At 42.5% G+C, this 27,066-nt stretch overlaps 1 protein-coding gene across 1 annotated transcript in view; it reads right to left on the reverse strand.

The window, feature by feature from the left end:
- TMEM132B (transmembrane protein 132B) overlaps window positions 1-27,066 on the reverse strand; it is a 257,287-nt gene that overhangs the window by 13,880 nt on the left and 216,341 nt on the right. Inside the window, exon 5 of the mRNA XM_054392757.1 lies at window positions 27,030-27,066. This exon is cut by the window's right edge and continues 107 nt beyond it. Within this exon, the coding sequence (XP_054248732.1) occupies window positions 27,030-27,066 (37 nt within the window). The remainder of the gene's footprint in view (window positions 1-27,029) is intronic.

Below are 27,066 nucleotides of genomic sequence, written 5' to 3' on the forward strand. Positions count from 1 at the left end.
TGCCAGTTGATCTCTTGGTACTTAGGCACTGCACATAGACCATATCAAATGACTGTTTCACTTAGTGGGACCACACAGACAAACTTTTCCTACTGTCCCTTGTATAACACCACCGTACAGCTAAGGTCATTCTCCTGTGCAGTTTATTACTAAGCAATAGCTTTGCTAAAAATATTGCCATGTACCTTGAGATTCATGCTAGAAATGTTCACTGACTGATGGTTTTGTCCATATGCAATATCCATATAGAAAGTAGAAAAGCTCTTTATCTGCCATTTCCAAGTCAGCTTCTTTCATCCCCATCAATGCTCAGAGACTACAATCAGTTGCTTTTTCACAAAAGCACTAAGCCAGGATGTGAAGGATGGAGCAAAAAGGAAACCAAGTCATGCTTTTGGAGAATCCTCCTCCCACAGAAATGCTTAATGAGTACAAGAATTAAAAAAAAAAAAAAAAAAAAAAAAAAAAAGCCTAGCTGTTTGATAAAGAGGTTAAAATGGACTCCAGGCTCAGGAGTACCACAAATGAGATGGAACATACTCAGAATCTTTGTTTCCCCCTCATAATGTGTCACAAGTGTCTCTGGAAAGTTTAAGCACATTAAGTGAGGCCATTAATTGAATGAGCAGTTGAGATTCTAAACCATAAAGCTTACATCTAGGGAGTTTTGTGTGAATTAATACAAGACAGAAATCATAAAGAAAACTCAAAGAGGGAGGGGTAAACATTCAGACTGGATCAGGGGAACAACTACTATCTGACATGACAGCAGCTAATATTTTAGATTCTCTTTGTGCTCCTTAAAATATTATCTTCTTGTCAGCAGGCAAGCAAGGTGCTAAATTAGGGAACTGAAAGATGGACTTTATTTGTAGCTGTAAAAATATCAGTCTAGGCTTACAAATTTTGCAGATTATATGTCTAGACAGAGTCATTCAGTCATTTATATACTGACCAAGAGGTAAGTATAAATCAGTATATATAAGTATGCTATAGAAGTCCACCCAGTAGCCTTGTGTAGAGTTCAGAGCTCACATGTCTCTTCAGTTTATCTTGCAGAAAATAACACAGCCTTGAAACAAAACTTGGAAAGAGGCATTGTTGTTTCAGATCTCTAGCTGGAACTTGGGTTTCCTCTATTAGGTACCAGCAAACCAAAGAGTTGGAAGGAAAATTGTGCAAATAAAGTGTAGTGAAAACTGCAGCAGTCACCTAAATCCTATGAAACTATGACCACTGTTAACAATTCAGGCTAGATTAAAGCTTACCTGAGGAAGCACTCACCAGGCATTTAATTACTGTTTCATTGACTCTGCCTAATAGCAGTTGTTACTTAGAAGTAGATTTGCTTCATCTGAAGGAAAGGAGAATATTGACCATGAATAGAAAATGCCCAACACTTTTGTTTCACTTGGGATCTACTACAGGCCCAGGAGAACAAATTAATTTCATGGAGATGAGAGCTGTGGTCTGGTGTTAACAGCACTCTGACACTCCTCCAAAGTGAAGAGGGAATGACAAACACATGTTGAGCTTTGGGGACTCTCTGCCAGCTGTATTCTCTGGCCCGTGGCCTTCAGTAAATGTTCTCCTTACCTTCTCCCCTGTTAAGTGTCCCCTATGCTTTTCTAGTCATGCTGACTGCCAGGAGTGGCTTGTGATGCTGCTGGGAGGGGAAGTGGTACGACCTGCTGCTGGAGTTTGGGCAGCTCATGGATGCTTACATCAGAAAGCATTCCAGTTGGCCATGGGGCAAGCTGTGGCACAGCAGAGCAGAGTTACATTAGCAGATGAATTAAAACACATTTCTTTTGGGCTGCTGGTTCTGAGGGAGCATTGGGTGAAACTGCTGTTAAATCTCTCCTGCAAGCATTACACAGTGAGAAAACACAAAAGTGAGAAACTTAGAATGCCACCCTTCACAATGCACAGAGGAAGCCTGTTTAAAACAGTCTGTCACCATCCACTGTCAACTGCCTGAAAAATCAGAAAGTGCTCTTTGAGACAGTTTACAACCTGGAGGGCAGGCTGGGCAGTGATGTGTTCTGGGATGCAGGTCAAGAGAAAGTGAGCTGCAATTAACCTCTCTGTGCTTTGAAGCAGGTGGTTGGTTCCAATCCTCACAAGTAATTGTAAAAAAGCACAATTTGCCCAGTACAGACTGTCAGAGCCTCCTCATTTTAGACTAATCCAGAACAAAAGTAGCCAGCAGTCCAAAAGAGTAATTGGGAAATCATTCAATGCTCAGGTCAGCCAAGGTTTATACACCCTTTGGGGGAACAGGTAAAAATGGAGGGGCTGTGAGATAAGGAAACAAGTAATGCCTGCTGCCTGGTGCAGCAGGTTTGGTTCTAAAGCTCATACCTTACCCTGGGCTTGCAGGTAATCCTGTAAGGAGGCTGAACAAGGATGATGTAACAGAAAACAGTCACATTAACCCCTCCAAAGGTTTTCAGTTAAACAAGACCTTGCTGCTGAATGCCTCCTTGGTACAACCATTGCCCCCCAGCACTCTCTTGTCTAGGAAGAGAGAGCAAGATGGCTTCAGCAGAGTCCTGCCATGGGTCTCTGTAGTCAACAGCACCTCAGGGCTTCCCCAGCCCATGCCTCATCTTCAAGTTAATAATTTTATATTTTATTGTTGTCGTTATTATTAGTATTAGTATTTAATTGGTATTATTTTATTTTCTGTTTCATTTGGTATGAGGCAACAGTGACTAACTGGGTGTAAGAGTGGTACTAAGTACAATGCCAAGCGATCTTGTGGCACTTTCATCTGTCAATTTCCTGGCACACAATGCCCAAAAGGATGCTGGAAGTTTTACAACCCATTTATAGAAGAGGAAACTGAGGCCCAGGCAGTGTGGATCAGAATTGGGTTTGATGCAGTCTTTTCAGCTGAGAGCTAGAGCTATTTGGTTATCCTGTCAGGTCCTTAAAGGATTTAGATTTGTAGTACAACTGCACCCCTGAAAAGAGATCCTTTCTGCATGTGCTTTCAGAAGAGCCTTCACTAGCACTTCAGCAGAACTGGCCTTTACAAGAGGAAGGTTTTGCCTGGAATTGAGATCTGTTGGCATTTAAAACTACTTTTTGTTTACTGGGATAGATGCGCAGAATTTTCAGTTTTGTAACCCTGTTTTTTCAGCAGCCAACTTCAACCTTACTCCTGCTGCTACCTGAGACAAGACTGTTCCTGATGTTCGGCGTACAAGGAAGAGCCCTGAACACGGTCTGGCTGCAGCCACCAAAGACCTCTATAAACAGGCCTCAGGAGCCAGAGCTCTTTGGAAGAAGAGGTTCCTAGGTATGACAGACCAGCAGATTGCAGACATTTATCAAAGGTCAGAGGAAAAGTGCACAGTGCTGCTCTGCAGTCAATGTGTAAGGGATGCAAAGTCTCATTATTGTGGCTGAGGCTATAAAGAGAACAGTTGTAACAAGATTTTAAAGTGAATGAGCCTAGTGTAAATGGCTCATTCTCATAATAATCTTACAACTGTAATTTTGTGGTATTTCCTGAATGCCACCTTTCCCACCTTTTCTGCAGCATTGTGCCTGGCATTGTCTTGTTAGCCCATTAGGAAGGACTTGCTGAGGCTCTGCAAGCTGTTATGCTGTGTGTTTTTACTCTGCCTCTTGCATCTTTTCATATGGCCACAGCATGGCTGTATGTGGAGGTTTTTCTGGTTTGGGTAATTTTGTACTTTATTTTTTTATTGCTACATGTTTGCTTTAGAAGCATAGTCTGGAACCTGGCTTAGTGCTAGGGTAATAGTTGAAGACTTTCTCCCTCTTTCAAACAGCTAGTTACCTGTGTGGCTTCCCCAGCTCCTGTCCCATCTGTACTGTGCACTGCCTGTGACTATTATTGCTGGAGTCCCTCCTAAACCAACAAAGGATAGAAGAACATGCCTCATGTCTAGAGACAAATAAACAAACAAAGGGTTTTCCTAAACCCTTTTCAGGTAAGAAATGTGAATTTCATCTAAATTCAGAGTTACATCTGACCATAGCTGGTCTAGAAACTGTCAGACTTCTTGTTTTGGCTGTAGCTGTATGTTGTATTATGTTATGTCATGACACATTAATTATTCTAGTGCACAAGATTTGCCCATATGCACATGTCAAATGATAAAAGTAGAAATTTTCATTACATTTTATTTTCATTTTCAAATCAAAGCTAATTTGCCAAGGCTGAATTACATTCCTGCCTCAGAACAACATGTTATCTCCTTAGGGACTTGTGTGGCAGAGACAGTCCAGTGGTGATTCAGTCTGTGCACACAAATCTCTGCAAAGCACTTCTAGGCCAGCCCATGAGACTCTGTTTCTCCTGTATAGGTGAGAAGTTGCATTGTCTACTAGGACCCAGTGAGGTGAGAAGCATCCAGTGAGGAGAAGACATTGCCCTCACTTCTGGCACTCAAGCAGCAAAGGGTGCAGCTGACCAAGCAGTCCCTGCACTGTACCTGTCAAAGCAAGTGGTGTAAGTGGCCTGCCAGACTCAGCAATGCACTAATTCCAGCCTCTTCCCTAAGCAGGGATTTTTGTACACAGTTACTTCTGGCAATAGTTCTGCTTCCCCCTGCCCCACCTAACTGGGGGTGCTGGGGTCAGCAGATACTGTCTCCAAGCAATTTGAGGCAAATGGTAAATTAAGAATATGCAAAGTAAAGGATGGCAAATTACATGAAGCTGAAATTGAAACTAATGAAAACAGAAGTTTTATTCCCTTTTAATTTTAGACATGTGCAGAATAGCCTTGGAAGTCTCATTTTTGAAACAATCTTTTTGTGTTAATTTGGTTTTGTTGGCAAATCAGTTCTCCAAGTAATGTTCTCAAGAATAGCTGCTGTAGTTTCAGATGTAAGTGTTGGTTGTAGGAATCCCTTGAGAGATATTCTAAGGTTTGTTTCCTGTTTAGAAACAATAGCAAGAGTGTAAGGCAAATGTTTCCCATCTCATGTATTTAATAAGCGATTGCTTTTTGTCTGATCAGTGAGATCTCCACAGGAGCTGCATGATCCAATGCAGTCCAATAGCTACACTTACTAATATGAATATAATGATTTCCACTCCCCTCCAACAGCCTCCACTGGAGGAACTGTAAACCCTGCAATATGTCAAGGTGAGCCTAAAGTATTTCCAGTGCTCCTCATTTTCTTAAATTGCACCATCTACAAGGAGAAAGCCACATAAGTCTGCATTAAAACAAGAGACTTCCCTAATCTTGCTGTTTTGGGGAAATTTTGGACTGGGGCAGGAATATTTGTTCAGTCCCCACAGCCCTGTAGTATCCTGTAACAAGAGGCCAGTCCCATCATCTGCCAGCAGGAGGACTGCTGTGTTTGGGTTAGTTGTTTTCAGATACTCCTGCTCTTTTTTTAATGACCCAAAGTCTTGATCCTACCACTGCTTCAGTCAGTCCAGTTGAATAAGTGGAGGATGATCAAGCATCAAAGGCCAGAGTTTCAGAGGTTAGGCATCAGGTCAGTGGAGACCTCCAAAACCACAGGAATTAATCCATTCCAAAATGGTAATTTCTAGCAGTCATTCTCCCCAGCTTTTTTGCTACGAAGGACTAAGTGGGAAATTCAAAACTCCTGTCATCTGGCCTTCTGCTTCTGTCTGTAATGAGAGAAACTTCAATATGATACCACTTGCTTTGAAAGTGGTGAGTTAGTGGGTGCACAAGTACTTCAGCAACCATTCCAAACCAGCCCCAGCTCAGGGCCCTGTGGCTACAGTGAGCCACACAGAGAACCTTACAGAGGGAGCAAAGAGCAACATCAGCAACTGTCCTCCTTACCAGGCTGGTCTGAGCCTGGAGGCTCCCTGTGGCTGTAGTACAAAATACAAACTGTAATTTATGCTCAGATCTGAAAAGTAAGTACAGGGTGTTAGAAGCAAGGTTGAAAAGAAACCCCTTTGTCCAGGAAAGCACAGACTTGGAAAACCAGATAATAAACTGAAATCCTGTATGTTCAAGAGACCAGAACAACATGATGGTGTGAGTGACAGGCTTGTGGAGGGATTATCAGTAACACAGATGCACAGAGCTCCACACAGACAACGTGAGATCATTTTTAATAGCTGCTCAGCGGCAATTTAACACAATAGAGTTAGTGATACCCTATTGTTTTATTGAAGAAGCCTCTGCTCAGTTTCTCTGTAGATGTCACCATTTAACACCAGTGATGAGGAGAAGCAGGATATATTGGGAAGGGGGAGAGAGATGAGACTAGGTATAGCTTGTAATGATGTGAATGGCTATAGAGTGTTTTTACCTTTTAACCCTCATTGAAATGCACTGAACTGGAGGGAAGGGCAGCATGGAAGACATTAACATTTCGGTTTAACAATAGAGACAATTGCTGCAGCTTAGAAAAGGTGCAATGATCCATGAATGTACAATGAGAGTTTAAAACCCTGCTGTACTGAATGAAGTGTGCACTATTCAAAAACTGTTGATCTATGCAAAATTATTAAACAACACATGAGATCTGCCAGGATTTCATTCCCAGGTGCAGAGCAGCTGCTCTCGTTCCCTTTCCGGCATGCCGTGCAGGGGCGTTCCCGCTGGAGATGATCAGTTTGGTAGATGCACAGGTTGAAAGGGGAGAACCAAAGAAGGTGAGTAGGCTTTCAGAATCCAGCCTGCTGCTCAGCCTGACTTCATTCAGCTCAGTAATAACTGCTGTGCAGCCACGGTGGTGGTACAGCTGCTGGGTAGGGCAGATGCTCCAGCATTCTGTTCTTATTATGTAGAGAGAATGCTGAAAGTGACTGGGGGGGTCAGATAATAGCAGGACACGGTGGCTGCCAAAATGTTCTCTGCTCCATGTACCACATTCCTTTAGCAATCAGCTGAGCTGTTAAGTGCACTTTTTCTGCAAAAATCAGGCCAAGAACTTCTGTCAAAATTAAAAGTTACTTTTGTCTGTTCTCCCCACTGATTTAGCAGCACTGTGTTCAGATGAAGAAAGAGATCATATTCATTAGGTGAAATCAAGGGTCAGATTAAAAGGCTGATGTCTTTGGAAGATAAGAGAATGCTTTTGTTCACAGTACCTGGAACAGGGGTTAGACTGAGCAATGTCAGTTTCCCTGCACAAGAAGAAATGATGCTTGATCCTCTGTAACTCAAAGACAGTGGTGGCTGTGTTGCTCTTGGTCTACAGGTGGTTGTGAAACCAGATGGAACTCTGCTTTGATGTGTGAAAGAAAAATGGGCTGCAACTGATTTCATCCATCTCTTGGTGAAGTAAGGAGAGACTTTCTACTAATTCATTGGCCTCAGACCAGGAATTTTAAAGAATTTAAGGACTTCCCTGTCTGTTGTAATGCAGTGACAGCCAAGTGTGGCAAAGCTTGGAACAGGGAAAATTTCAGTGTTTTTCCATAGACTGAAGTTCTTTCGTACATCCCACCTGAAAGCGTTTGGACAACCCTCAATTATGCCTTGAGAGAGCAGCAGTTTCACTGCCAGGATGCAGAAGAGTAGGACCATACCATACCCCATACCATACCCTACACCCTACCCCATACCAACCATACCATACCCCATACCATACCCCACACCACCATACCATACCCTACCGTACCCTACCCTACACCATACCATACCCCATACCATAGACCATGCCACACCACACCAACCATACCCATACCATACCCCATACCCATACCATACACCGTACCATACTATACCAACCATACCATACCATCCGCACATGCTTGTCTCAGGTATCCTTTGCTCAAGTGTTTGGTCCTTAATCATCTCCACATTAGCCATTACCTATACTTGCTATTTTTGAGTAAACCTTCACACGTTTAGTATTCATCAGCTGGTATCCCAGAAGGGCTCAGTTGTTTATGTGGTGAAACTCCAGCATATGGTGCCAGCTTTTTCTTGCACCAATTCTAATTGCAAACACTGAACCTCTTCTGTAAAAACTGTTAATTACATGAAACTAACACATATGTCTGAGATATAAGCTAAGGTGGTTTGCTTTTTTCCCCTCCTCTCTCTTCTGCTCCCTTCTTTTTCCCTGCCACCCTAAATTACGTAACTGGGGTTGTACGCTGACAGAATAAACTACACACAGGTGAGGAAAGGAAGAAGGGAGACTATTGAGGCAGCTGTAACATACCTCAGTTCCACTGAAGTTTTTTGTCAAATAGCAGGCTTTAAATGTAATCTTCTGTGTACTAAGTAAACTTGGTGTTCATGATTTAGTGCTCTAATCCCTGTGACTCAAATTTCAGATTTAAGGCTCCATGAAATTAAAAGCAAAAGGAACAATTACATGTGTGTTCCTTCAATTTCAACTATTGAGCATCCTTCTGTTTTCCCTATAATGTTTTAATAGGGCAAAGAGAAGGTTTTAAGGAACACATACTCATGAAAACCCTGCAGGTCAGTTCTAAATGCTAAAGCTTACCAGATCTTCAATGCCTGCTGGTTTCTCAACATTCCTGGAGAATCCAAGTCACTCCCAGATTCCCATATCTCCTGCAAACGTTATATAGATGCTACACCACAGCTGAACAAAAAGCTCAAGGATCCTAAATGTGTGCAGCCTTTGCACAGGACCCCACTGACTCAGCCCTTCCCAGCTGCACAGAAACACTATGGAGTGACCAGGAGGACACTCACAACAGGGCCACTGCATAGCAACCCTTGTGCTGCTCCTGGACTACTCCAGAGAGGAAAGACATCTGCACCTCTTCCCTAGCAATGTAATTGGAATTTATGACAACTGTGACAGCACCATAAAGCCACAAGTCCAAAAGAAGACTGTGCAGCCAAGTATACACTTGTGAGCTTAGCATAGTATCAAGAGTAGTCCATTGTCATGAATGTTAGCCATGCTGATCTAGCCTTTAGACTTTTCCCAGTAACAAAAGAGTACACCACCCTTATTCCAAAGAATCAACAGAAAACCAAAAACAAAAGTCCAGGAGCTTTTAAGTGCACAGCAGCACACTTTTAATTTTTAGAGAAAACTCTGGTCCTATGCCTAGATACCCATGCATCAACATTCATAACTCTGCCCAGCTAGTTTTAGTCTCTGAGCAACAAATAATTCATTAATTAGCAAAAAAGGGATGTTCAGACAGCAAACATAGCCAAGAAAAGCATCACTCAGACTGTGTTCATTCAGCCAAGTGCTTCAATAAAATGGTTTGGAGAGAATGTCAAGAGCCTTTACCTGAAAAAAAAAGAAATTACCTTCCTTCTCTGGTCTTACAAGACTAGACTATACTCAGCTGCTTAATTCATCTGACATTCAGAAGATTGGCACTAGGAGTTCCCTCTTCAGTAAACTGAAAAAACCAAGTGACATGGAGAGATGTCATTCAAAGAACAGGATTTAGATAAGTGAAGGTGGTGCAAGCATGAGCTGGTCAGTTTCTAGACATCACTACATCACACATCCCATTGCACCGTGTGTTCCACACCCCTGCTAATGCTTCTCATTTTAGCACGACACTCAAAATATTTGGTGCTTTCTATGAAAAGTCCCAGTCCTGGAGTCAGATTAGTCTGTGAAAAACTCAACTCCAGCTTTCAAATTTAAAAAAAAGAAAAAAAGAAAAAGGCATCTAGCTGTAGCAGGTATTACAAACACCTTAAAAACATGGAGTCCCTAAAGGCTGAAAATAGTTTTGGAGGTAAAGCTCCAAAAGGGGCCCCAAGCTTTTTAGAACCCGATTTTTTTTTTTTTTTTTAGCCCATGCTGTCACTCTTCTGGAGGGAGGGTCTGTGTATTCCTGTAAGGCCAGTACTGTTACTGCCATAGACCTGCAGGTTGTGCACAGCAAAAGGCCCTTTTTGAATGCCAGCAGTATTGTAGCAATACAGGGGGCTTTACCTACAGCTCAGGGAAGCTGAGAGAAGAAATGTTCATAGGCTTCAGAAAAACAGATGGCAAAACAAAAAAGGAGAGTTCTGCTCTTTCTCATCATCTCTGTCTCTTCTCCAAGATGTCCCAGCTTGCATGCTAGCCCTGGCTCTGGACTGTGCTGTGTCATCTCCTTTTCGACTGCCCGTGCCGAGCTGTGCTCTTGCTGGCCAGCACTTGCACGGAATACTCATGGACAGTCACTCAGGCAAAGAGAGGGAGGTCCTTTAGGACGACTGCATTGGAAAGAAAAAAGTCTCAATCTGTCAAAAATGTGGCCAGATTTCCATTCAAGTGTACAGTCTCAGGGCTCTTGAAATTGTCAGGAAATGACTGAATGACACAGCAGATGTTTTCCAAGAAAATATTTCATCTCTCTTTAATGTCAGAAACAACACAGTCATCAGACTTTGCTCAGCTCCTGAATGCAAAGTGCTAGATATGCTTCTCTACATAAACAAGCCTTCAGCCTGTGCTGAAGATGGCATGCTTCAGTAGTGACACAGCCTCAGCTTGGAAACTTCCATTCTGCAAATAAATCCAAAGGAATGACTTTACCATACACACATAAGCTGCACCTCAGCCAAAGGGACTCCCATGAAAAGAGGCCCCTGTGTAACCCACTATTTCTCCTGGCTGTGCACCTGCAAAATCATCTGACTCCTAGCTACAGTTTCTTGCCAGTCCAGAGGAGGAGAAATTCGAGGTAAAACCAAGGGAAGCTTATGGGTGGAGGAACAGCCTCTGTGGCATCAGAGACAACTGAATGAGAGAGTGCCCTGGGGCAAAGCTCCCCTTGTGTTACCCGCACAGGGACAGCAGTTGCACTGCTTCTGGGTCACAGGGGATAGCTCATGAGTTAGGAGAATGAAAATCTGATCTGATCACAGTAGCAGCTGTCTTTATGTTCTCCACCTGGAACAGGAGAGGACTGACTTGTCTCTCTGGTGCAGGAAGAAGCAGAGAGTGGAACACAACAAATCCTGCGGGAGCAGCCCCGCTTGGGGAGAGCACTCAGGGTGAAGTCTGCTTTGCTGCTGTCTGGTTGGCTTTTATTGTGTCAATAAATCCAAACTCCAACAAGGGGGAAAGCAGCACATCTTGACTAGTGTCTGTGCAGGGCAGAGTAAGAAAATGCCTGCTGCAACTGTACTACAAAAGCTGGCTACTGCATTGATAGCAGTGAACGTGTTGTACTGAAGATGGAGATGTTTTTCCATTGAGGTGCACCAAAGGTGTAAGTGCTCTCTGGCTAAAGGGTCTGCAGGACTTAAGGGGATGCTGGCATCTCCTGCAAAATCTCCCACCTCCTTTTCCCTCTTTCATTATTGTGCTGGAACTTTCAACCTCCAAGTGTCTCCCACCATGGGCAAAAGAGAGGGTAAAGGAAATGGCATTGCCAAGGCTGACGTCCTTCCTGCACTTTACTACCCAAACCTGCAGTTCAGCCCCACACGACATATACCTGCCACGAGTCACTGAACAGCAGTTTTATTACTCTAGAGGGTCTCTGCTAGTCATCTCAATGTATTTTACAAAAGAGAATTAACTCTCACAATCCTTCTTTTTACCAAGAAGAGAACATAGCTTGTTAAAACCCTCAAAGAGAAAAACCCTGAGGACATGTGGTGTGTGGCTCAGAAGTAGCCTTTGGGCAGGTGGCTCCACACTAAGCAGCCTGGGGTTGCCAGGTCCAAAGCTCACAGACATCCCAGCAGAAAGATTATGCTGTGGGCTGCAGACCTAAGGACTGCTCAGGTCTACACTTAAGGTGTATCCATAACAGACCACAGAGTTTTCTCTTCTGAGATTTTTTAAAATCCTGCTAATCACAGTGAAAGCAAATGTCAAAAAGCCTACATTTTGGTTGACACAAAACCTGCCTTTTCCCACAGAGCTTTTCAGAAACCATGACCTATAAAAATCAATAGTTTGTATTGACTTTAACTAAAAGGCAGATTGAGTTATCAGGAAAATCAGTCTTAGAGGTACCTGACTCTTCCATTCCTCACTTCTCTGGATCGCCTTTGCTCCAAAGCCCATATGACCAGAGAGGACCGAACTTCTTTCTCACCAAATAAGACAGACCCTGTTAAAATCCAGCTACAAGTGAGTATTATTCCTCTCAGCCTTTCTCCCATCTACAGCCACAGTGCCTGTACTTGTATGAACTCTACATGCCAAGACAGATCTGTAAAGCTATTCAGCCTCTCCATTGAATCTAGGCAAAAATAACTGTTCCAACTCATGCATGAAAGATAAGTGACAAACCACAGAGTGCTGCCATAAGTCTTCTGTTGTACTTTTGGATTTTTCGCTTTTGATTTGTTTTTAAACATCTTCCCCCTAGGGCTGTGTAGACACAGAAAAACATGCCACAGTCAAAGGATGTGAAAAACACAGAAACAGAACAAAAGGTTTCTTTCTTTGCTTAAAGGTAGACCAATTCACTTCAGCGCAAGACAAGTGTGTGTAAAAGCTACATGCTACACAAAAATATATCCCAAACCCTGGAATCACAGAGAACATAGGAATCCATTTGGCTTTCTTACAAGCAGTTATGATTTCTCTTTCCTAACCAGAAAGCTTGAAGGCGTGTTATGGACCTAACAGGAAGTATATTCAATCTACAGAGTAAACAAATGATGAGCAAACCAGGACAGGTTCTTTGTCTTCATCATGTGCATCTCTTTGTATTTCTTTAATTTGCCTGATCGCTCAGATATATTCCCTAAAAGCATGTGATAAGGGCCTCAGAACATATGGATTTGTTTAAAGCCTCTGCCATTGACAAAGCAGAAAAAGAAACTGCAGATTTGATAGACCCTATGGCTGGTGCCTGTCCGCAGGGGAGGGGCAAATAAGTCCTGAGACAGGAAATGTGTTGGGTTTATTGCTGTTTGTTGCACACAAGGAGCTGCTGAAGTCATGGGATGTAGCCAATATTTAAAAAAGACAATACTTCCAGATTGTGTCTGAAAAGGAACCCAGAATGGTGCTTCGGTAAAAATCCCTGAAAGAAGGGATAGCAAATGCCTATGTTAAAAATCCCTAGAAGAAGAGACAAGGAAAGAAAAATGGGAGTTAAGTAGCTGGGTAATCCAGATAGAGAGCAGGCTGACAGCAGTGGCAAGGGCCCTGTTTGGAGCTGTACATCAGTTAGCCTGGCCTTTGGTAAGAGTCTATTACACCTTTACAGGTATTGCAGGCTCCAGGCCCTTAGCCCAAGATGAATTCTTTGCCGTAGCTCTGACCCAAAAACTAATTAAATATTTCAGAAATTTTACATGAATAATATAAAAAATCATTATATTTCCCCTCCCAAGCAGGTTTGCTTCAAGGGGTACAATAACCCCTTGGAACAGCCAGGGAGGTTCAATCCACACGTGAGGAATTCTACACAGAAAATACAGAAACTACTTCCACATGAATCCTAAGTTTTTACCTTATGTTCATCTCCTAGCTTGCTCTATCTACATAAAACAAGTTTATGTGAAGTACAGGCTTCATGCTTTCATTAATGTCTAGTTTTTCTTTTGCACTATTGTTCTCTGGAGACACTTCCATCCCCATTGATACAAATTACACAGAGACAGCACCAACCCAGTGCTGTGACTGCCACATTTCTGCCCAGGAAGAACACAAATCCTGTGTCCCAGAAGTCCTTACCACAGGGCAACAGGTGCTGTATATGGTTTTTTTACTCTCTGTGAAACCAGCACTGAAGGCTGATTAGATTTTACCTTTATCTTCTTTAAGAAACTCATGTTCCCTCTCTTTTTTCCCTGATATTGGAGCTTTCTTAATACTGGCTTTTCAGCTGACATCACATGGAATTTTTTTCACCCTATTTGTGCTGCAAGTGCACTTTGGATAGGATGTTCTGCTAGGGTAGCTGTCATCTCCTCTGGGGCTTCATTTCCTACCTCATCCTGAAATCTTCAAATAGTTTCTTGCATTGATCTCTTCCTTCTGGGGCAAAGGAGGGCTTAGTGAAGGTTTGTTTGGGATTTTAACTACATCTGCTGCCAAAAAACATAAGTCTTTTCTGTTCATTCACCTCATTCTCTGATAGAGTTTAAATTCATCCCTTTCACGTATTTCTTTCTATGTTTTCTTTTCAGCTCTTCTCTCATTTTTCTTGCTTGAGTTTCCAGAGCTTACAGCTATGTGCCTTCCCCTCTCTGTTTTATTCTCCACACAGACTTTCAAAAGGGGCTTACAAGAGTGGGATACTCACATCCTCTTATTTCATGTTGGTGACAAGTGCCTAAAATGACCCTTCTGAGACATTTAAGAGCTGGACAGGCAGTGTCTCAAAGCCAGAAGGTTTGCTTCACTTGCACAGAAGCCTGTGATCCAAATGGGATACACAGCCACGAGGGAGGTGTCTCCCTTTGTGCATGAAGAAATTTCAACTCTCAAGGCAGGACTGTCAAAAACATCTTTAAAAGATGAGCTCTCAAGCTTCAAGAGTAACTGGAATCTGTCTTCCAAACCTCTTGCCTTGCTAGGAAATATCTGAGGAGCAGCAGAGCAGAGTGACAATGTTCCTGTGACCTTTGCCTACGCTGCTTGAGCAGCTGGGCTTAACAACATCCTGGTCAGAGCTCTGACTGCAGACACGCTGCAGAGAGAACACATTCTGGACATTTCATCAATCTCAAACAAAGCCAAAAGAGTCTTTGCATCAAATCACCCTGGCCAGTGTGGCAGGTACCAGGGAGTACCATATGCCCAGTTTATTTCCTGTTTGCTAAAGGGCAACATGAAAAAGGACACAAAGGTTCCCACCACAGACATGGTCGATAAATGTAAATACTCCAAACTTTCACAGAGGGGAGAGCTCACAAGTTTAAAGGAAATTATTTCTGCCTGCCAATAATCTCATCTTTACAGTATCACATCCTCCTGCAGCAGGCATCTCTGAAGTCAGTTTGTGGCTACCAAAGCTATTAGATTCTGTTTACTGATGTAACTCCATCAGAATCTCATGTTTTATGCAGGTCATAGATGTAGTCCTATTGATTGAACTTGAAAGAGCACCCATTTTTGTGGCAGTAAGATGTTTGTTTTCCTACACTTTGCTGCCTTCCTTATTGCCTAACACGACAGCCTCTGCAGCTGGTGCAGGTCACCAGCTCTCAGTGAACTCCTGTCCAATGCAGGACATTTGCATTTATTGATTCAGCATTAAGGGCCATTCTTGTGCAGATATATTCTGCCTTGCCAGTCTACACTCCACTTCATCTCTAGCTATGTGCTGAGGTTCAAGGGGATTATTCACTGAAGATTCTACTCAAACTAGAATAACCAAACCCACACTTCTAGCTTCCTGAGCTGCTCAATGGGCTGATACCTAGAAAACACATCCACACTTTGAGGCTTACATCTCACACATGTTACAGTACGTGAAAGGCACTGCTGGAGTCTTCAGAAGCCATGGAAAATGTTTGGTACAAAGAGTCCATTTCTCATGAGGTAAAAGGCCAGCTTAGTTAACGAGAGTTAGACAGCACTATCAGATATCTCCTCTGCCTTCCTTCAGAGCCACACAGTGGCTACAGCAAAGAGGTTAGGCAAGGCTGTACCAATATCCTGCACTCAGGGATTTGGGAAGGGATGGGCTGCTCCAGTTAGGTTCCCACTTTTCAGTACACCTGATATTTCTTTTCCTTAGTTCTTTTGAGCTTCATCCTATCCTTCTTTACTTCATCCTATACTTCATCCTATACTTCTTTACCACCTTCATTTTCAGGTAGCTCAGGCTTTTCCCTGAGCTTGTTGTAGTTCTTTCTGAACTCAGTGACAGGCAGGAAAACGATCATTTGGAAGACAGGCAGCAACCTCCACCTTCAAAACCTCCTCAGTCTCACTAAGTAAGATCCTTTTTCATCCCTGACCCCCAGACAGTCACGCAATGTCAGCAACCTTCTGCAAGGAGCCACGCTCCTCTACAAATCCATCTGTCCATTCTTCACATGGGCCAAAGCTGGAGGCTTTTTCCTTACAAAAATTAAGGAGATGAAAGCTGGCAATGATATATTTTTCCTCAGCAAAATTAGTTACACAAGATGAAAATGTCATTAATAACATAAGGCGATTAAACAAGCCACATTGTCAAGTTTTCTAAGAACAGAAGGTCTTAACAAATGGCTGTCTGCTAGGTTTTAGACAACCATACTCACCAACAACAGCCTAACAAACAAACAAGCTGTAACTTTAATAGTTATGGTTGCATGGCATCCACTGAGAATACTGGGAAGCATCCATTCATTGTGGGAATTTGCTCTACTAAACAAAGAGCATGAAAAGAGAAGCCTCCCAGTATCTCAGCTCTCCACTCTAACAGTGCTGCCTAAATCCTCCCTATTTCACCATGGCTAAGTGGAATTATTTAAGGAGCCACGTGCACCCATGTGTTTTCCTCCCAGTGTTACACTTAGTTCCTGTTTGCTAAAGAGCAACATGAAAAAGGACACAAAGGTTCTCGCCATGGATGTGTGTGGTCAATAAATGTCAATACTTTAAACTTTCAAAGAGGGGAGAGCTCACAAGTTTAAAGGAAATTATTTCTGCCTGCCAACAATCTCATCTTTACAGTATCACATCCTCCTGCAGCAGTCAGTTTGTGGCTACCAAAGCTATTAGATTCTATTTACTGAAGTAACTCCATCAAAAACTTAAAGAGACAAAAAGCCATCCCTGACCTCTGCAGGGGAGATTGTAAAGAACAGGCACAACTCTGGAATTTTGCACTTCAAAAAAATACTGCCCCACTTTGCACTTGTTCTTTGCCTTCTACCCTTCATTTGCTTCAGAGTTACTTTGTCCTCACAGCACTCAGGACCTGATCTTCACTTGGTGATTTTGCAAACGTTTGCATTTATAGCATGCAAAATATGCTTAAAACCACAGCAATGAAGAATTTATTCCAAAGAAGGATTTTCTCATTGTCCACTGATAATCTCTCATGCCAAACTCACTACAGGTTGGGGAAATCTAAAAGTCTACAGTTTTTGCACGGCAGGGACTATTTAAGCCTGCAGTTTTCCTTTACTGGTGCATTGAAATCTTTTATTTGTGGGGTGGCAATAAAAGATGTGGAGAGAAAATCTCCCCTGGCAACATGTACTCTTGAAAGGCCCTTTCAAAGCAAACATTCCAGCAGCAAAAAAATACCTCAGCATACTGCATTCCCCTCTTCTTCCTTCCCTCACCACCTCCTCAGCCTATGCTCTTAGTACTAGAATCATAAATTTCTTTCTGCCCCATCTTGCAAAACTGTTTCACAGTTTCATGCACTGGGCTGGGGAAAACTTCACAATCAAAGGTAATATTCTTTCACACAATATTTTTTGTTTCTTTGCAGGCAAGTGTTATCAGCTGGCCACATAGAGTTCAGTTTGGGGGGGGAGGGGCAGGGAACAAAAACAAAACCCAAAAAAAAGGTCATTATATCCTGAAATACTGATTGTATCAAGTGGCAACTAGATTGGAAGACAGCAATCATGCTGGGCTCAGGCGATTAAAAACTCACTTGGAAAATTGGCACTTGTTGAGCCTCTATGGAAAGAAATGAATTAAGAAGGAAAACAATAAGGAACGGCATGCATTAATTTTGCTCTGCAGTGGATAATGTTTAATGTAAAAGATCTAAGGAAGAGCTGTGTGTCTTGAGGATTTTCTCTTATTTTTTTCAGAAGAAAACCTGAGAGCCTTTGGAGAGGGCTTGCAAATTAAATCCAAACAGTAACCTCAGAAGAAGTAATTTGAAAAAAAAAAGAGCAAATAAATAAAGCATATAAATAGGAGATAGCATTTCCTGCTAGGAACTTCTGATTTCTGACAATGCATCTTAAAGAATTCTCCTTGCTGGCAGTCCTGCTGGGCAGCTTCCAATCTCTCTGCCCTGCATAATGTCGTTCCCCTCCTCACTGCTAAGGTGCACTGGGTATTTGCACAAGTAACTCAGTGAAGGATGACCTGCCAGAATGTCTATACAGTAGCAAGCCCTGTTCAGCCCTGAGCTCAGCAGGGTAGGATCTCTGTCCACACCACTTTTACACTGGGTTGAGTACATTGTCAGCACTCCAGAAATAATAAATGCATGCAAGTCAAATAAACACCCACATCTTCCTCAATGAGTACACATGCATTTTACTGCCTGTTCTTGACACTTGCAAGAGCTCATAGATCTCAGCTTGTCATTCCCCTGTTTATTACGACACAACCTCTTCTCTGGCTCATGAAAGTTTTCAGATTCAGGCTCATGTTTAAGGGAGGTTTTATTCTGTAGCCCAGGGCAGAACTGTGTTGCTCAGCCCATAGGTGCTCCCTGGCCGGAGCAGACTGAATTCCATCTGAAGGCTCTGCAGAGCTCATTAGCTGCTGACCACATGGTACTAAAACGTATTTTTACAGTGTTGGCAGGTCACATCCTGCAATACTTCTCACACAAGTTGCTCTTAATGCCACCCAGCAAAAGGAGCTATTTGCACAATCACTGTGGGAGCAAAACCAGAACAGGAGTGAGCATTATACACTCTGTGAAGTCTATCACATAGATTTACACACATCTATACATAGCACAGGTCTGACTTTGCCATCTTGCAGCATTACCCATGCCAGTTGTCTTTAAGAAGCCTGCCTCCCATCAAGCCAAACCCCTCAGACACACTCTTCTTCTGGACACCACACCTGCCTTGTGCTGAGCACAGACACTGGGTCTCGGGAAATCTCCCACGTGGGTTTGTCACCCAGTGAACCTGCCAGGCACTGCCACAGACCTTTTCTCTGGGCACGTTTTGGGAAGCAGGGCAGGTATCCAGTGGTTGCACCTCAATTTTAGACCACTGATGAAGAAGGGTGACCTGCCCAGCCCTTCCAAGAACCCTTCCTTCCACAGCTCCAGAGACCATGGGAGATTAACGCAGTGGGGCTGGAAAGAGTCACTGTGCTGCCAGTGGATCAACAGAACAAACCCAGTTTTAATCACTGTGCAACACTTTTGATTCCTTTGAAGACATGCCTGAACCATTCTACAGCACCCTAACTGGACTCAAAAAGGTAACTCCATACCTCTCTAGCAATTAAGTAAAGCTGACAGGCACTCTCTGCTAGAATGTGGTAATGCAGCTGGAGGAAAAGCCACACCCCAGTGCGTGTCTTCCCTTCCCTGTACTTCATGCAAATAGCAAGAGAAATATAATTTATAACTTCACTTTGTTCTTTCATCCTTATTTAATGAGTTGTCTGATTCATTTATCCAGTCTTTAGCTACTGGGTTTCCCCCATCTCCCTCAAAATCCCAGAGACACCCAAATCCTCTTTTGCAAAGGCACAGAGCTGCCTGGCTACATGTTAGTTCCCTTCTTGTTGCTGCTGCTGTAAAGAAAATCAAAATAGCTTTGATTCTGACTTCCAATTCTGTATGATGAGAATGCAAAAATATTAATAATTAAAACCACAGCAATTAAAAAAAAAAAAAAAGGCCTTCTAGCACAGAGCTGGTTCCTGTCGATGGTAGGTACTCCTTATGTCAAATAAATTAATTGTGCCTCAAAACGACGGTGGCGTGTCAGCCTCATCGTCTCCATCCTCAGCTCCAATTAGGCATCTCAAGGGAACACATCTCAGAACACATTACTGAAGCACAGTGTGGAGAAGGTAAACCACAAACACATACACCAAAGCTGCCTGTGACCCACAGAGCCAGGGGGACACAAGAGTTTGGCTGCCGAGTGTGCTGATCACTGCCGAGCTGCCTCAGCACAAAGTTCCCTGCAAATAAAGCTCCCCTGTGGCTTGAAAGCCTCAGCACTGTGTGTCCATTTTAATGTACATTTCTGGAGCCCAAAACACTATTGCTTACTCAAAGTGGGGTGCTCTGCTATCCAGAAAGTATCCTTTGCTGCTGCCCAGACCCACTTCTGTCAACTATTACATCAGTGAAGAGGGCAGAAAATAAGGACTTTTTCTCATCCCACAGCTGACAGATAATGGCTGTTTTAACTTTCACATGGAGCAAATTTTGCCCTCTGGAACACCTCTGTCATTCCAATGCCTTTCACACAGCTACATGACTTTAGCTGAGAGCACGTTTTGGCCCCATGGGTTTTGATGACAATAGGAACCTAAATTAATTTCCCTAGCCAGAATGATAGTTCAAGAGGCATAAAAGCTTCAGAATCCATGAGGTTCATGCATCTGCAATTAAAATATTTAAATAGCCAGCTGCATTAATGTTTATAAAGCAGAGTTAATTTCCTACAGAAGTGTGAGGAAAAGCCTCCAGAAGTTTGTCATTGTCTCCTGACAACAGCTATTTATTGCTACATTTGCTTTTGTTGTGCCTGGACCAAGCTGTTTACTCTGTGCGTCTCAGCATAAAATATTCAGAGTTTATCCTAAGCAGTGTCATGATTCAGACTAATGATTGTTTCCCAGGACTGGGATCCATGCCCTTTGCATTTCTGCTCTCAGAGCAGCCAAATGCTAAGCCATAGAATTGTTTTCTTCCTCTGAAGCAGCAGCTGGTCTCTTGGAAGACACCATAAGCATCTCTGCCGAAATCTGTGTAATTGCACATGTCGGCGTGGTCTGTTCTGAACGTATCCTCGCCCAGACAAAACACTGATTTCTCAAGCTGGCTTTGAAGACTGTGTGTGCTTAAAAATAGCTCCAGGAGGATATACACATATATTTTGCTATAAACTGTGTACAATGTGTACTGTGTGCAGAATATTAATTCTTCAATATGTGATTTTGTGAGACTGCCTCATTGGCACCATTATCGCTATACATGGAGCTGGTTTGTGTGCAAATACGATTCTAGACCCAAAGTTTTAGCTTGGCACGATCATAAAACGATACAGATTTCAACCTGTTGCTGTGGAACAAGAGGGAGGTTTAAGATAAGTCTTTAATATGCAGTATGTGGCTGTCTTACTCTTTTCTGACCATACTTTGTCCAGCTAAGAAGCTAATTAGCAGAGTCTGCTGACCCGAATGTCAGAGCCTCTAATATTTCAATGAAAAACAAAATCATTCATTCAACGGTCTACACAGTGTAGAGAGATCAGCCATATTCTCCTGCTTATCTCTAATGATTCATAATGATGAATTTTGGGGACACACACACACACACAACTGGTCAAAATAACTAGAAGTCATTAGAACCTCTAATTTACAAGTTTGATGGATTGCAAGCAGCTCCAAGATATTTAACCATTGCTCTAACTTGGACACGCCTGACTACAGATACAAAGGACAAGAAGCACAGTCTTCATCAGGTTTTCTGTCAATAAAGCCTATTGTGCCAGGAGCATCCTTAATCATCACCATGGTGCTACTGAGACAGAGACCAGTAGCTTCACAAAGGAGGTCTAGAGTATCTGGAGTAAAGCTGAGAGGTAAGCCAGAACTCCTCAGCCCCAAGCAGAGCCTCACCACCTAAGTTATCCTTCTGCTCAGATGAGAAATGTTTCACTGATGTAAACCTCTTGCCTCTGGCAGGCATCAGGGGAGTCATTATTTCAGGGGCTTTGTAATGGACTGCAGAGTCATTACCTCCCAGAGATGGATAGAGATGAAGCTGACAGTGACTTCAGGTTGTTAAGAGGGGGGCTGATGATCCTGATTCACTGACACTAATCAGGTGGGATTATGGAGACAGCATGGACAGGAAGATGGACTCACCAAATTAAACGTTCACACTTCAAAAGCTTTCTAGTTGATCAGCTGCCTGCCCACTGCCCCAACCTGCTCTCTGTTCTGGGGCAAGACAGAGTGGTTAAGCCTCCAGAGCTGTCAATCTTCAACCATTCAGCAATACTGAGGGAAAACATCCCTTAAAAAATAAGATCTAGTTGAAAATGAATTGTGTAATAAGCCAACTGGTGCCAAAGTAAATCCATCATATTCAACAAGAAGAGAGTATTTTCACTGCTTCCAAAAAGAGTGTGGACTCCTGGACTGCACAGATTTCTGCCCCAGTGACTACAAAAGAAAGCTCTTAGGTACTGCAGTGATAGATGCTTAAAAATATGATAGATGGGGAAATAAGATTAGCTCCACTTTATGTACAGGGACATTACATTTTTTGATCACATACTTTAATGGTGAAGCAGCTGCAGAACTTGCAAATTACAAGCTCCAGCATTGCTTTCAGGGCTCCTGCATAAATAGTTGCATTTAACAACTCCAGGCAGGCACTTCTTTCTTTAAACTGTCCTCAGAATGTGCTGCAGGCCTACATCAAGAAATCATTCCCAAAAACTCAGTACCATCTAAACTGGAGAACTGCAGTATCCCTCCCTCTCCCTAGTTGGTTTTCTATTCCCGTGGTTCCTTGTAGCAGTTATTGTGCTGATGTTAGAGATCACTGCACAGATCACAGGGCTATTGAATGAAGTCCTAGGTCATTCATCTGCTTTCTGCCTGGAAGAGGAGAGAACCTTCTTCAGATTCAATCTATTTCAGCTCTTACCTCCCCTGCCTTTACACTATTTTTACTGCACATTAGACAAAGCCTACCTAGCTTCTGCAAGGAAAATTAGGTCTTCTATTGTTTTAACATTAATTAGGGAGAGTTCAAGATAAGGTTTGTGTTAGAAAAGTAGGGGGTAGGAATGGTTTGAATTTTCTTTTCATTATAATTAGACAAAAATTATGAAAAGGTGAAAAATAATTATTTGAAGTGCTTTCCTCTAGCAAGCTAAGAGGAAAAATGCATTCTCACACAGAGGGAGTTCATGGTATGTTATTGAAGCACCATTGTTCTTAATGTATGCTTCTACCTGGCCACACTGAACCTCTTTCTGTTGCAATTTACATGTGGGCAGAAATGGGCAGGAAGAGGCTGTTTAATTTCCTTCTGTTAAAATTGAGGGCCCTCTCTGTTGGAAAAAAAATAGGCTATATTAGTTCATGGTGTAACTCCATGGAAGCCATTTGAATTACTGCACAGGTTAATTTGAACCATCAGTCAGTTTCTGTGTAACTTGCAAAGGACATCAAAATGTGACTAATCTAAGAATGAACTAATTGGGCAGCTGTTTCCCTTTCATTTGCACTCTCCTCAGATAAACAACTGCACTAAGGAAGTTGTCCTCAGAATAATTTCCTCACTTGGTGCTACTTTGTGGGTGATGTTTGACTACCATGCAACTACAACCTTCACAGAATTTTTCTTCCTGTTCAGGCTCTAAAGGCACTTCTACAGGGAGGAACAAGGAGTGCACAGACCTTGCTTACAGCTTCTAAGCAGCTGTGAAGATTGTGCCAAAGCCCCTCAGGTTAGACTTCCTTCTGTAATAAACCATCTCAAGGTCTTCCCTTCACTGTTGGTGTTGGCCCAGCTCTCCATTTCCCTTTAACTATGGCTTGAAGGCCAGTGGGCAGAAAGTGAAGCCCACTGTAACAGGCCAACAAAACTTTGGCAGTGCTTATACTTCCTGGCAGGATGGATGAGCAAAGGAGGTCCTTGCTATGGTACAACTTCTTTAATCTTCTTCTTCCAGGTTTTTTTCCCCCACCTGTGAAGCCTGAGGCACACATATAGAAAGGTTCATCTCCACCATTCCTACAGCTCCTTTATCTTTCAGTGTAGTGCCCATCACCAAAGTATCTGAATAACCTATGCATAAATTCTATCAAGTTTCCACCACTTCTTTCTCTTCAACTTGACAACCCTATTTAGCTGTGGATTGCAGGAAAAGTGGGACACTGGGAGAGAAGTCTTTCATGTGAGTCCATGGCAGAAGACCACTGAAGTTAATGAGACTCCAGAAGAGATAAAGATTTTTTCTGTTCAGAGTCAACAGTAGCTTCAGAAACTACATAAGGCAGGTGGAGGCTAGGAAGAGGATGTATTTCTCCCCCTTGTTTGCAGATAAGGAAGCAAGATTCCAAGAGGAATGAATGATTTACCCACACTCACACAGGAAATCAGCACGAGATGTGGAAATTAATGCTGAGAAGCATTTCAGTGCCTTAATCATGAAGCCAATCTTCTCCCTCAAATGCCAACAGCATAAAAAGCTCCTTTTCAGTGATGGAATAAGCCTAAGAGTTTCACTGACTTACGGTAATGCTTCCATCAAAATATTTCAATTTAAAATGGTTGGTCAGGATTATGACCTTTGCCCAACTGTAGGGAGCAGGGACTGTAGTTGAACTGAGCAAGTTTACCTGTAAGATGCCTTTGAGGATCAAGTCATGTTAAACTCAGAAACTGCAAGATCAGAAAGCACTAGTTGTGTTTCAATATATTTAGCACTGATTAGGTAGGCTTTGAAAAATGTGGACTGAAGTATTCTCTTGCTGGGAAGCTATTAAACTGTTAGGCTGAGGGGATATATGGCTTAGAAAAGGAACCATTCACATCTCTTGCCTGCACATAAATCACTTGTACATCATCTATTTGACCATCTCTGAGCAGTGTTTATATCAACTTGCTGACTAGGGTAGCTGCCCAGAGATGCATATTTCTGTATAAATGTGTAATAGCCTGGGCCAAAGTCTGGTTTTATTTAAACAAGCTTCAATTCCTTGTGTCTTAACTGAAAACAATGGTGTTACAGCAGTGATCAAAGAATTATCTCATTAATTGTCCATTAAATCACTAGCTATTAAACAGAAATTGAAGATTAAGAATGCAACATTCTGTTCTGCCCACAAAGAATATGAGTATCTCTTCACAGTGTCACAGTACATTAGAGGCTGGAAGGGACCTCGAGAGATCATCAGGTCCAACCCCCCTGCCAAAGCAGCATCACTTAGGGTAGTCCACACAGGACTGCATCCAGGCAGGTTTTAAAAGTCTCCAGAGGAGACTCCACAACCTCTCTGGGCAGCCTGTACCAGTGCTCTGTCACCCTCACTGTCAAGAAGTTTCTCCTCATGTTGAGGTGAAATCTTCCATGGTCAAGCTTCTACCCATCGTTTCTTGTCCACTGAAAAGAGCCTGGCCCCCTTCACTTGACACCCATCCCTCAGATATTTATAGACATTGATCAGATCCCCTCTCAGTCTTCTCTTCTCAAGACTAAATAGCCCCAGATGCCTCTCTTCATAGGGGAGGTGTTCAAGTCCCCTAATCAAGCTCTTCAATTACAACAAAACAATAAAGGCAGAATTAAGAGTGAAAAGGTGGTTAAGATTAAGCAATTACATTCAAAATGCCTGACAGCTCTTATTAGAGGGTTTAGCAGTACAACCTACATGGAAAAGGCAACACAAATCTGGAAGTGAAGTCAATAACTGACTTTACCAAAGAGGCTTGTAAAGGGAATATGCATTTTTCTCGGGGGGGGGGGGGGGGGGGGGGAATATATGGGCACATAAAACCTGTACTAAATTTTAACTCAGCTAATTAATCGTTATGGATTCAATCTTGCAACCAATACATATATTTTCCAGTTATAAAATTATGCCTGAACAGCATTCAGGCTGAGAGCACCTCTCAGTAATTTGTGACTGAAATCCATTATAACCATGCTGCAGTTTTCAGCAAAATAACATTGCTCCAGTTTATAACACCAGGATGAGGCAGGATGGACTCAGTAAAAACCACAATCAGACCTCTTGTTTTTGTAAAGTCTGTATATTAGAGAGTCATGTATTGGGTCTGGGAAAGAGTCCCAGAGGCATTGGCTTCTGTCAGGGTTTGATATTCAAATAACTGCACAGAGCAGTCAAATGAAGACCTGATTTATACCAACTTAGTCACTAGCCAAAAAAATCCAAAACAAACAAAAGAGTTACAGTGCAAGTCTTCTAAAACCTGTGCAGAATGTTGGGCCTGTGTTTTTGACTGCTCTATCCAAGACCACTGAAAGGAATGGGAGGACACTCATCAGCTTCGAAGTGCTTTGGAGCAGATCTAATTCTACCCAGATACACAACCTCTTTTGAAAAAGCAAAAAAGGAGGATGGTCAAAGGGCAAAAGCTTTGCTTTCTTGAAGTGTATAAATCCACAACTGCAACTGGAAATCTTGTCTCTGCACACAGAGGTCATGTCAAGCTTTATTTAGCTGCCAGCTTCAGCAGACCTTTTAAATTTGGGCACCTGAACAACTCCAGACCCAGGTTTGACAGGATATCCACATGGACAACTGCTGATGGAACTACCTGGACTTCAGACAGGCATCATTTTGAAATGCAACATCTCCCTAACATCTGCAGGTACTAATTTTATCCCTATAGAGAACTCATTACAATTAATTTTGAAGTTCATTTAAAACAAGAAAAAAACCGCTCCCTAGCACAAATAAGACCAAAAAAAAGAAAAACCCCAAACTATTGAAGGCATTCAAAGCTGTCTCTTTTATATCTAAAAATAATAAAGAGCTAAAAGCTGTGCAGTCAATACCTTGATAAAGTCACCTTAACGCTATTTTCATCTCAGTGTCAGGGAGGGAGAACCAGCTGAACATATTAAGGAAAACAAAACAAGCAAAAGCAAAACCCACAAAAAATACAAACCAACCAACCACACACACACCAAAACACACCCCACACACATACCATTGTTTAAGCTCTTAAGAGTTTTCACAATGTGGTTCTTATTTTCTATTTTCTGCCATGCTCCTCCAGATTTTGATATGGTTCAGTAGCTTTATTTATAAGAAAATCCTCCCTAGAAAGCAAGTGATGTGGCCAGAAGCATGTAGGAATCCTTGCTGTACATTGCTACAATACATTGCATTATTGCTACTAAATAATGGATGCAGAAAAGCCGCACAAGAACAAGCATCCCTGTGTGGGGAGTTGGCTTTTCCCCAGTGGGAGGTACCAGCCAACACATTCTTTCTTGTCAGCACTGGCTGGCCAGTGAAGAAAGACTAGGACTGCTCTTTCAGCATCCCTGGTCTTTTCTCCTTTATGGAACACACCAGCATCAGTCTGTGGAAACCTGCTATCCCTGCACAGGTTAGCTCTGGAGAACACTTGCCTCATCACAGAGTGGAAACAACCCACCACAGCAGAAACAGACATGACTATAAAACAACTGGATAATGTAAAATCCCAAAGGTGGGCTAGATTCCAGTATGGTGGTAGTGGGAGGAGAAAAGGTTGAAAATTCTGTTCTGTAACTCATGTGGGTTCCTTACCTTTATGACGTCTTCATCAGCTGATTTGCACTCAGTG

Source organism: Indicator indicator, chromosome 26 (genome assembly GCF_027791375.1).
Source record: "Indicator indicator isolate 239-I01 chromosome 26, UM_Iind_1.1, whole genome shotgun sequence".
In the NCBI taxonomy this organism is placed as follows: domain Eukaryota; kingdom Metazoa; phylum Chordata; class Aves; order Piciformes; family Indicatoridae; genus Indicator; species Indicator indicator.